A 12,431-nucleotide genomic window follows, 5' to 3' on the forward strand; every position below is an offset into this window, starting at 1 on the left:
ATAGTTAGTAAGCACTCCAAAGGAAATTTGGAGTCAAAATAAATCAAATGTTAATATTGTAAAGAATGAGAATTAGCTGTACTTAGCCATAATTTAGCAATTAAATAACAGACTTGGCAGTTCCCTTTATTCAAACCCCTCACAACCTGTAATCACACAGTGCCAAAGAGAAAGCCAACCTTCTTTCTCTGTTACTCTGATTTTCAGTCCAAATGTGTTACATCATGTTGTAGAAAATCACACAGGTTCAATTCTTTCCAAACTCAAAATGCCAAAGTAATCTGAACTGAAAAATCAGTGTGATATGTGTGTATATTTGTTTAACAGAAACCATAATCTGGACATTTTAACAGACTGGACCTGGATCTACCCAAAGAGAGATGTTGCTTTTTTTGTGTCATTTTTTTTTCAACAGAATTTTTAGGCATCACTGCATGCATTTACCATTTTGACCAGGAGGAATGGAGGACATTTTTGAGATTGAAATTCTTAAACAGGAGCATCTAGATAAAAGCAGGACTTTAAGGAGTTTTCAAGAGCCTCTTATCTGAACTCCAAAGTTAAAATAAGATAGATCGGAACAATACAAGGACTTCCCTGGTGGTCCAGTGGTTAAGAATCCGCCTTCCAATGCAGGGGATGCGGATTCAATCTCTGGTCGAGGAACTAAGATCCCACATGCCACAGGGCAGCTAAGCTCACGCACCACAACTACAGAGCTGGTGTGCCGCAACTACAGATCCAACATGCTCTGGAGCCCACGCGCCACAACTACAGAGGAGCCCGTATGCCCCAACGAAGAGCCCGTGTGCCACAACGAAAGTTCCCACATGCCGCAACGAAAAGACCCGACACAGCCAAAAAAAAAAAAAAAAAGGAACAATACACCTCATAATTTACTCTATTCAATAAGCAATTTTTAAGTGCCAAGCAAGAGCTAAGTAGTGGGGCAAACATGTACATGTCACAGTATCTGCTTTTAAAGCACCCACATTCTATCAAGGGAAGCAGGTATATACACATATAGTTCAGGGAAATAAAGTTAATAATAGAAACCAGCCATAACATATATTTATGTATAGATGCTACTTCTTTCAAAGTTGCATCAACATTGCACTCTAAGCCTTCTTCATACTCAGATCCTAAAACGTCTTTTGCACCACTTTTGGTCTTTGGCAGTTCTGTAGAGCATCACAGTGACAGAATGTTTTGTGTGATCTGTGCATATGGTCTCCCTTCAGCATGTTTTTTTAATTAATTTTTATTGGAGTATCATTGATTTACAATGTTGTGTTAGTTTCAGGTGTACAGCAAAGTGAATCAGTTATACATATACATATATCCACTCTTTTTTTAGATTCTTTTCCCATATAGGTCATTACAGAGTATCAAGTAGAGTTCCCTGTGCTATACAGTAGGTCCTTATTAGTTATCTATTTTATATATAGTGGTGTGTACACGTCAATCCCAATCTCCCAGTTTATCCCTTTCCCCCCAGTAACCATAAGTTTGTTTTCTACTGATACATCTGTGACTCTATTTCTGTTTTCTAAATAAGTGCATTTGTACCATTTTTTGAGATTCCACAGATAAGTGATATCATATGATATGTGTCTTCCTCTGTCTGATTTACTTCACTCAGTATGACAATCTCTTAGCTATCAGTAGATGTTCAAAGCACATTAGAGAATACCGGGGCTTTGTCTGAACTTCTTGTTTGATTATACACGTTGTTTCCCCCTCATCATATTATGTATTTCTAGAAGTTATCCACTGAAAGTTAGCTCAAAGCTTTAGAAAAATAGATGGGGAGCAACACACTTGTGATTCAGGATGCAGGAAACAGTGGCACCTACTTCTGCTTTGGAAATTTTGTTATCTAATCCAGTCCTGGCTGTACATTAGTATCACCTGGGAGCTTTATTATTATTATTTTTTTCCTTTTTCTCTGTGGTACGTGGGCCTCTTACTGCTGTGGCCTCTCCCGTTGCGGAGCACAGGCTCCGGACGCACAGGCTCAGCGGCCATGGCTCACGGGCCCAGCCGCTCCGCGGCATGTGGGATCCTCCCAGACTGGGACACGAACCTGTGTCCCCTGCATCGGCAGGCAGACTCTCAACCACTGCGCCACCAGGGAAGCCCACCTGGGAGCTTGTAAATCACTCGCTGTGCAAGCTGTACCTCAACCAATTAAATCCAAATCAATGGGGAGATGCAACCCAGGTGTGAGTATCTGGGGGCGAAGGCGTCATCTTGTGTTTTTAAAAGAAGTTTTTATGTGGAAATAATTTGAATTCAAATTATTGAATAAATGTTGAAAAAGTTAAAATAGTACAGAGAACCCCTGTATTTACTTATTCAGAGTCACCTATATTTTTTCCCTCTGAACCATTTGAGGGTAAGTTACGTGTACCACAGCCCTTTATCCACAAATACACCAGTTTCAGTGAGTATTTGCTAAGAATGGGAATACTCTCTTACGTAACCATGGGATAGCCTGCAACTTCACACATCTACATTGACACAACATTTACAAGTATTTAATTTACAGTCCATACTCCAGTTTTGTCAGTTGATCTAATAATGTCCTTTATAGCACTTTTCTTCCTCCAGTTCAGGAGCAAATCTAGGCTAGGTACTACATTCATTTGACATTTCTCCCTCTCCTCATTTAATCTCTAATGTTTCCACAGACTTTGTCTTTTATCATATTGACATTTTTTAAGAATACAGTCCCCCACCCTTAAAAAAATTAAAATGTTCCTCCCTGTCTGATGTTTCTTGTGACTAGATTAAAGTTATACACTCTCAGCTGAACCCTGGGTTAGGGGTGGTGCGCCCTTTGCAAGGTACCATGTCAGGAGATACACAGTGTCTACCTTTTCTCACTGGTGCTGTTAATTTTGATCACCTGGTAAAGTGTTGCCCAGTTTCTTCACTGGATAATTACTCTTTCTTTTTCTCCCTCGCAACTAATAAGCAGTCTGAGGGGCTGACAAGACCACTGGAATATATTGCTCCACATCAAAATTTCCCCCCAAGGTTTAGTGTGTGTTGATGATTTCTGGCTGATCCAATCTTTACCATGACGATTGCAAAATGATTTTCCAACTCCAGCACTCTCTCTATATTTACCAGTCGGCCCTTGAAATTTTTCACAAGCAAGAGCCCTCCCTTCTCCCCCATGTATTTATTTATCTACTTATTATTGGTATGAGCTCATGAATTTCCTTTTCTTTCAGTAATTTGTAATTTGTTACCATACTTATTTGGGTGCTCAAACTGTCTCAGATGTGGCCAATAGGAGCTTCTTCAAGGTGACTCCTATGTCCTTGTGACATGTCCCCATCATCTTTGTGAACACTTCCTTACTCCCAGGCTTATCTTATACCTACCCTGCCCCATCCCTGGAACTAGTCATTTCTCCAAATAAGGGTGCCTTTTCATGGGGACTGGTATTAGAGACCAAGATTAAGGTGCAGGGTATGCTTATTGCTAGTGGGGTGTCTCTGCTTCTTAGCCCTCTTAGCAAACAGAGCTAGGAAATATATGCATGTATGTATACATATGCAAACACATAACAAAAATACACATACTCACATATGTATACATATATACGGTGTACATATAAACATGCACATATACCTACATATACATGATTTCAAAATTATGAATTCACGCTGATATCTTAAATTTAAATCCATAGCCCACAGTGTTCCCCCATTCCATATTTGTATGGCTCCTTTTCCACAGTGAGATCCCTGGCTCCCAACAACATGTCCAGCCACTTTGGAAAAATGTTTGGCAGTGCCTACTGCAACTAAGCATACATATGCCTTTAACACAGCAATTCTACTTCTGGGTATATTCCCAACAGAAATGAGAACTTATGTCCACCAAAAACATACAAGAATGTTTTATAGCAGCTTTACCCAAAGGAGCCAAAAACTGGAAACACCCAAAAGTCAATCAACAATAGAAAAGTAAATCGTGGCATATTTACATGATACTAAATTGCTATGAAAAAGAATGAACTACTGATAAATGCAACAAAGTGGGTGAGTCTCATGGGCATCAAGTTAAGTAAAAGATGTCCAGTGCAAAAGGATATGTATGTTATTATTCCATTTATATGAAATTCAAAAACAGGGAAACTGTGGCTCTAGACAGCAGAGTAGTGGCAACATTCGAGACTTGTGAGGATGGGGTAAGGACTCTGAGGGGACCAGGAGGAGCCTTGTGGGGGGCTGGAATGTTCTGTGTTTTTTCCAGGTAGTAGTAACACAGGCATAATACAAATATAAAAAATCAAGCTATAAACTTATCATTTAAATACTTTACTATATGTGAGTTATATCCTATTTTTTTATTTAATACAGCTATAAATTGGGCTGCCAATGCAATTAACTCAACTGAAACGACTTAATCGGACCAAATTCACATGTGTTCAGGAAATGACAACTCTATCAGAGCTTAATCATCTGCCTGACAACTACTGCTTTTCTGTTGTAATACACATCCAGTGTCAGTAATGGGAAAATGGGAAAAAAACTGTGCATGGAGGGTCTAATAACTATTGTAATTCTAAAATAGTGATGAGTTATTTAACAATATTTCATAATATCTGTTAACATCCATAATGTCTTGTGAATAGATAAGTGATTTCTATTGGTGACAATGCCACAGTACTGCTAATACTGTTTTGGTTTGTTGCCTACATTTATAATAGAAGGAATGCTAAGTTTCACTTGGAAGCTAGTGAAAATAAAGATGTCATTGACAGACCCCTCCATGGTGATAATATGAAGTGAATAGTTGTGTTCCATTTTCAGGGTATCTAGATTAGCTAAAATATTCTGAGACTCACTTGGGATCATGCCCATATGTGGGCCTCTGTGGAAGCTCAGAGACCAGACCAAAAATGGCATGACTACAAACCTTCAGCTACATCATGGCAGTGGCCAGTGACGTCTGACCCCTTCACCCTTAAGTTTGTTGTGCCGCTTCCCTAATAGCTTCTAAGAATGGATGAAACATTAAGAAGCTTGGTATTTTGTTAATAGGAGGAACTTAAGCTTCATTTCCAAGGGAAGAAACAGACATCTAGATCACAGCGATCTGTTTGCTGTAAGGAAATCACCTTCTTTATTTGATTGTGGAAGCCAGTGTTTGGGTCATCAACAGTGGGCATTAAGATGGTGGGATAAGGCTTCCCTGGTGGCGCAGTGGTTAAGAATCTGCCTGCCAGTGGAGGGGACACGGGTTCGAGCCCTAGTCCGGGAAGATCCCATATGCCACGGAGCAACTAAGCCCATGCATCACAACTACTGAAGCCTGCGCACTTAGAGCCCGTGAGCCACAACTACTGAAGCCCACGCGCCTAGAGCCCGTGCTCCGCAACAAGAGAAGCCACCACAATGAGAAGCCCGCGCACCGCAAGGAAGAGTAACCCCCGCTCACTGCAACTACAGAAAGCCCCCCACGTGCAGCAACAAAGACCCAATGCAGCCAAAAATAAATAAATAAAAATAAAATAAGATGGTGGGATAAGGTATATGAAAAGCAGGGCTTGGACATATTAGCAATTCCTATATGAACCTTGGAGAAAGGCATTATTGGTGCAGATAGTTTAGGCCAAATATATATGCTCAGCGTTGACAACTAAAACTGGAATAAAACTCAAATGTCTAACAAGAATGGAGATTTCCTCTCATTGACATAGTTGTGAAGTTGCCTTTCAAATAGGCTTTGCCAAAGCTTGACCTTCAGTGAACACTCATTAGCAAGAACCATGAATCACCTGCACCTTTTTGTGGACTAGTTCTGGACACCATTAATAGCTCTGGAGCTGCTTACAGGCACAGAAATTGTAGATGCAGCTGTTTTCAATATACAAGGCCAGGCCAGATGGGGGCTAGTTTTGGAGCTATTTCAGAAGCTAACCCGTGGGCATATGGAATCAGGACCATGTTTACTAAAAATCTGATGTGGCTTTTTTTTTTCTCAATGCTTTGCTATTATATGATTAAAGATTCATCTAAACCTTTAGAGGGAATGTACAGGTAACAGTAGTGGATGGTAAAAAGATTCAGGATCCCAGTGTTTTATTTCCTGGGGGGCCTTTGATGCTCTCTCCCATACAGTACTTCAGATGTTCTTTAATGGACTTTTTGGTTTCCAGATAATAACCTCTTCTACAATACTGCCATTAAAAGCAATAAAATCTTAGCCAGAACCTACCTTAATTCTGAGCTCTTGATGCTCTGAATGGTCTTTAAGGAGAAGCTGTAAAAAAAGGGAAAATCTTTATATCCCTTAGTAGTATTTCTGTAGTACCTTGTCCTTTATATTAATTAAAAATTTTAAGCTTTAAAGAAAGTAAGAAAGTAATATATGCATATGGTAAAAAAAATTTTAATGGTAGTAAAAAGATATAAAATGGGAAATAAATGTCTCCCTTCTAATCTCCCATCCCAACCTAAACCACAGCTCCTGTCCCCAAATGTTAACAGTTTTAGAACCATCTTTCCCTGAAATGTTTTCTGTGTGTGTCTACATGTTTTATGTATATATGTTTTTATTTAAAAGCATATCACAGGGACTTCCCTGGCGGTCCAGTGGTTAAGACTCTTCCACTGCAGGGGGCGTGGGTTCAATCCCTGATCAGGGAACTAAGATCCCGCATGCCCACTGTGCGGCCAAAATGAAAAAAAAAAAGTATTCAAGTAAGAAAAACAAAAAAATTTTTTAATGTATCACAGAGTTCTTTTCATACCCACGTACACAGACCTGCCTCATCATTTTTAGGGTCACGTGATATTCCACTGCATGATTATCCAGGGTGACAATTTCCTTAAGCAATCCTCTACTAATGGATATTTAGGTTGGTCTTAGTTTTTCTCAAGTTAAAACTGTCTGCAGAGAATATCCTTATTAAAAACACTTTTGTGTACTTAGAAGGGCAGCCCTCAAGTAGTTTCCTAGAAGTACAATGCTCAGGTCAAGAGGATGGGCATTTAAACATCCTCTTGACCTGAGAACAGATTGTAACCAAACTGCCATCCAAGGTTGAATCGGTTTACATTCCCACCAACAATGTCATGGGTGCTTGCTTGTTCACACACATGTCAATTCTGGCAGTATTAAATTTTTTAAACATTTACTGATCTGGTGGGTCAAGAATATTTCATTGTGGTTTTGACTTGCATTTCTTAAATTATAAGTAAGGTAGAGCATCTTTTCATTTGCTTATGGAATTTGTATTTGGTTTTCTGTGCATTGCCTATTTATCATTCTTTGCCTGTCTTTCTTTTGAGCTGTTGCCTTTTTCTACTAGATATTTTTGCATTCAGTAAGTATTAAGTTCCTACTACATGGTGAGCAGTATGCTGGGCTCACCACTGTTGGTGAGGAAACACCACTGTCTTTGCCCTTTGGGAGCTTACAGTACTGGGACACAAACATTAACCAAGTCATGCTCTGAATGGGTGTATGTACAGACTGAGTTAAGTGCCTTGAAGGAAAGGCTCTTGCATCTCTTAGAGCATGTGAGAAGAGAGAGACCTGGACTGAGGGTAGGAGAAAATTACCTGAAGGAGCTGACATCTAAAGAACAAATAGGATTTGTGGTTAGGGAAAGCATTTCTGGAAGAAGGAACAGCATTTTGGAGGGAATGTGATATATCAGATGAGCTAAAAGAAGGCCAGGGATCAGAGCACAGAGAGAAGAATAACAGTGACACAAGATGAGGCTGGACTACATTACCTGGGCCCTGACCCCATTGATGATTGAGGGGTTCTTCTCCTAGAGAAATAGAAAGTATTGAAGGATTTTGAGCCACAGTTGGTTATCAAATCTGCATTCTGAAAAGATCACTCTGGCTGAAAAGAAGGTAAACAGGAAGACCAGTCAGAAGGTTTTTGAGTTAGTCCATATGAAATCTGATGGTACCTTGGCCCTGGATTATGGCAGTGGACATGAAGAGAAGTAGATGAGTTCAAGAAATATGGAGAAGGGCTTCCCTGGTGGCGCAGTGGTTGAGAGTCGGCCTGCCGATGCAGGGGACACGGGTTCATGCCCCGGTCCAGGAAGATCCCACATACTGCGGAGCAGCTGGGCCCGTGAGCCATGGCCGCTGAGCCTGCGCGTCCGGAGCCTGTGCTCCTTAACGGGAGGGGCCACAACAGTGAGAGGCCCGCATACCGCAAAAAAAAAAAAAAGAAATATGGAGAAGGTCAAAATTTGATGATGGATTGGATATAAGGGATAAGGAAGGGAGGAAGTGTCCAGGATGATTCCTAGGTTCCTAATTAGATGGATGGTGGTACCATTTACTGAAATAAGAACCACCATATGATCCAGCAGTTCTACTCCTGGGTATACATAAAAAAAAACTAAAACACTAATTCAAAAAGATGTATGGACATAACAGCACTATTAACAATAGCCAAGATATGGAAGCAAACCAAGTGCCCGTCAACACATGAATGGATAAAGAAGATGTGATATATATATATATATTCCATTACATATATATATATACATAATATTACTCAGCCATAAAAAGAATGAAATTCTTCCATTTGCAGCAACATGAATGGAGTTAGAGAATATTATGCTTAGTGTAATACGTCAGACAGTGAAAAACACTATATGATATCAGTTATATGTGGAGTCTAAAAAAATAATATAAATGAATGTATATGCAAAACAGAAATGGACTCAGAGACATAGAAAACAAACTAGAGGTTACCAAAGGGGAGAGGAAAGAGAGTATAATATGTAAAAATACTGAATCATTATGCCGTAAACCTGAAATTAATATAATATTGTAAATAAACTATACTTCAATTAAAAAAAGAAATACTGGAAGAGGTCAAGGATGAATTCAGGCTTACACAACACATCTGAGTGAAGCTGTCAAATAGCTAATTAGATTTAAAAGTCTGGGACCAGGGAATTCCCTCGTGGTACAGTGGTTAGGACTCCGCACTCTCACTGCTGAGGGCCTGGGTTCAATCCCTGGTCAGGGAACTAAAATCCCATAAGCCTGGGACCAGAGGAGAAGTCTGGATTGGAGACATAAATATGGAAGTCACTGGAATATAGTAATTAAAGCCATGGGCAAAGATGCAATCACCCATGAAAGGAGTACAGCACCCAAATCAGCTCTACTCTGAAGCCTTAAGGAACACTAACATTTAATGGCCGAGTAGAGAAAGATGAGACAACAAAGAAAGAACAGGTGAGCAGCCCGAGAGCAGGAGGAAAACCAGCTGAGTGAGGGGTCCCAGAAACCAGTGAAAGAAAGTTTCAAATAGAATGGAGCAGCCAGGAGTGCTAAATGCTGCTGAGACATCTAATAAGAGGAAGGCTGGAAAATGCCCATTGGAATGGGCAACATGGAGGTCCTGGTGACGTTCATTTGAATTGTTTCAGTGAAATAATGGGGGCAGGAGTCAGACTGGAGATGACTGAGAAATGAATGGGAAGTGAAAACACATAGACACCGTATGGACCACTCTCAAGAAGTGTGGTTTTGAGAGAAAACAGCCCCAAACCTATTCATCCTCAGTCTCTACTCTTGACCCTTCCTTGCCACTCAGTAAGCTGAAGTGATTTTCTAATTTGGTATTTGATGTTCCACAGCTGTGGTCTCCCAGGAGCCATGGCAACAAGCCAGACAGGGATAGAGTCTGCAGGGGAGGCCACCTCAACCTTGGGGACTCTTCCACCTCTCAGAGCAGCTTCTGACTCTGCAGGCCTGGGAAGGCCCATTGTAGAAAACGCTGCTGAAACTGGCTTTAAGAAACAAAGAGTCCTTATATTTTAGAGACACCCACTGAAAAATGTAAGGATAAATAGTGTCTGGGATTTACAAAGTGAAAAAAGCTAAGCCAGGAGTTGATCATTTATTGAAGCTGGGTGATAGGATGGGTACATGGAGGTTTATTATACCGTTCTCACTACTTTCGTTTATGTGTAAATTTTTTTCATAATACATTGTAAAAAAATTAAGTTTAGTAACTATGTAAATTGAAAGTACACAGAGCCAGTGACTGTCACAGGCCCACAGTTGACCATGCCACTTAAAATGGGATCTCCTTTAAATACAATTTGCCATTCGCTTGTGGGTTTCAAGGTACCAAATGTCTAAGGGAGTCAAGTCTGCTCTCAGATGCTGTCCTTTCTTCTCTCAGTAACCCTAACACCTTGTTCCTTGCCCCTCTTCTCTGTTCTTACCTCCCTCCTGAGTCCGCTGTTATGGGACTCCAAATAGCAGTTCTGTCACTTGTTCATGAACTTGAACAACTTCCTTCTCAGACTTGAACCATGTTCTGAAAGATGAGGATGCACATCCACTTAACAATGTTGTGAAGATGAATTCTGACAGTGTATGTGGGAGTAGGGACATAGCTACATCCTCAAAAGTCCACAGAAGTCAGGTAATACAAATGAATGAAGACGACCAAGTAGGAGAAAGTCCTGTGACCCTTTTAGCCTGTCTTTAGCTTTGCCACTTTTAGTAGACATACCAGTAGGAAGAATTGTAAGAAATTTTCTATTCTATAAGGAAAATATTAATTCAGCATGATCATAAATGGAATAAATAATCTATATTCATAAATAAATGGGTAATAAACTGAGACTTAGCCTCAGTGTTGGGGAGCATTAGGGAGCGGTGGAGAGTAGGGCAAGCCAGAGCACGCAGGCCCCATCTAACAGAGGCAGTCCTCCTCAGCTCCATGACTGCTGCCATGAGAGAATGTGGAGCCAAGGTTAACATGTCTTGTTTTACAAGAGAAGCTAGAACTCTAAAATTTTTATGTGAAATCTCCCAATTCTTAAATTTGGTTTCAATTATTTACAAAAAAAGAACACTACAATGGCTAAACTAATTCCATTTGTGGGCCAAAAGCAGCTCATGAGCTGCCAGTGTGCAACCTCTCACCTAGATAATGGGATAGAACACAGTTTCCCTTCCCCGCCCCCTTATCTTCCACCTCTAACTTTCTCCTTTCTCTCATTTTCCACATTCTTCTCTCCTAACCACTCCCACCCTTCCTTTCTAGACTAAGTCCAAGTGGTAGAAGGGATTGAAGTGGGTTGAAGAAGTGATGAAGCCCAAAGGGCTGTGATCTAGATGCCTCATCCTGTTCCGGGGCCTAGGCCAGTGCCCTGCACATAGTGGATCATAATGACAAACCTGATGAATGAATAAGCCAGCAAGTAGGGAGCAGTCAGTTTCTTGTGCACACCTAGGCTTACCTGAGGACTCTCATTTTTCTCAACAGCCTTGCGAAGTCGTTCTGGCCGCTCCATCATCAACGGGAACTGGGCAATTGACCGGCCTGGAAAATATGAAGGAGGAGGGACCATGTTCACATACAAGCGACCAAATGAGATTTCGAGCACTGCTGGAGAGTCCTTTTTGGCCGAAGGTCCCACTAATGAGATCTTGGATGTCTATGTGAGTTTGAACTCCTGCCTGGAGTTTGTATCTTCTTGCTTCTCAGGACCACACTTAGAACAAATAAACAACAAATATTGCCCTTGCTCAATAAGACCATTTGAGCGGCACCTTTTGGGGTGCCCTTACATGCTTGGCATTCATCTTTGCCCCTCACCTCCAAATGTACCTAGCTCACAGAAACCTTAAACTCTCCCAGATGCTTATTACCCTCAGCGTTTATTGAGCCAGTAAAACCAATTTTACTTGTTGAACCAAATCAGAGGCAAAACATATCCTTTATTTCATGAGCATTGGCTCTCCTCCAGGCACTTTCCTCCTGTGCTAATTTGGCGTGTTTTCTTTTTATGGCAAAAGAAAGCAAATGCCTAAAGCAAGACAAGACCACTCAGAGTTCCCAGCCCTCTTCAAATTCTATTAAAGCAAGTGAAGAAACAAGAACTCCAGAGTACTCCAGACGACACAATAAAGCTTGGAGGAACAATATAGAGATTTACTAGTCGTTCCCTGCTTTGCAGAAGACAGAACTTTGATTTCTTTGACAAGAAACTAAAGTATTAAGTTGCCCCAGAGTTAAAAATGGTCCTTATTTTTTAAAAGAAACCACTAGAATCCAATCTTCTTAAAAAGATCAGGAAATAAAAGGTGACCGGAAATAAAAGCTCAAAATCACGTTTTGATAAAAAAGAATGTGCTCACCCATAGATATATATTCTCTCACCATCTCCAAAGCCATATTGGTCTACTTGATATTTGCCAAGTTCAAATTTTATAAATATTACTTGTCCATCTATACAGTTACATGTTCATTCCCTTTGAGCCTAGTGGCTCATGGACTAGAAACTACAAAGGAAGTCTTGTTATAGCTCATTCTGAATATTTTTTTATAGACTGTCCAGCTGGTGTTGGACTCCGGGTAAGTTTCGAATGGCATCAGGGGTAAAAACTCAGGTTGTTAAA

At 40.5% G+C, this 12,431-nt stretch overlaps 1 protein-coding gene across 1 annotated transcript in view; it reads left to right on the forward strand.

Moving 5' to 3' along the window:
* Positions 1 to 12,431, forward strand: part of THSD4 (thrombospondin type 1 domain containing 4) — a gene marked incomplete at both ends in the record, with an annotated part of 183,222 nt that overhangs the window by 145,074 nt on the left and 25,717 nt on the right. The window contains one exon of the mRNA XM_079701134.1: positions 11,296 to 11,471. Coding sequence (XP_079557260.1) covers positions 11,296 to 11,471 — 176 coding nt within the window. The remainder of the gene's footprint in view (positions 1 to 11,295; positions 11,472 to 12,431) is intronic.

This window comes from Hyperoodon ampullatus (genome assembly GCF_949752795.1).
Source record: "Hyperoodon ampullatus genome assembly, chromosome: 3".
In the NCBI taxonomy this organism is placed as follows: domain Eukaryota; kingdom Metazoa; phylum Chordata; class Mammalia; order Artiodactyla; family Ziphiidae; genus Hyperoodon; species Hyperoodon ampullatus.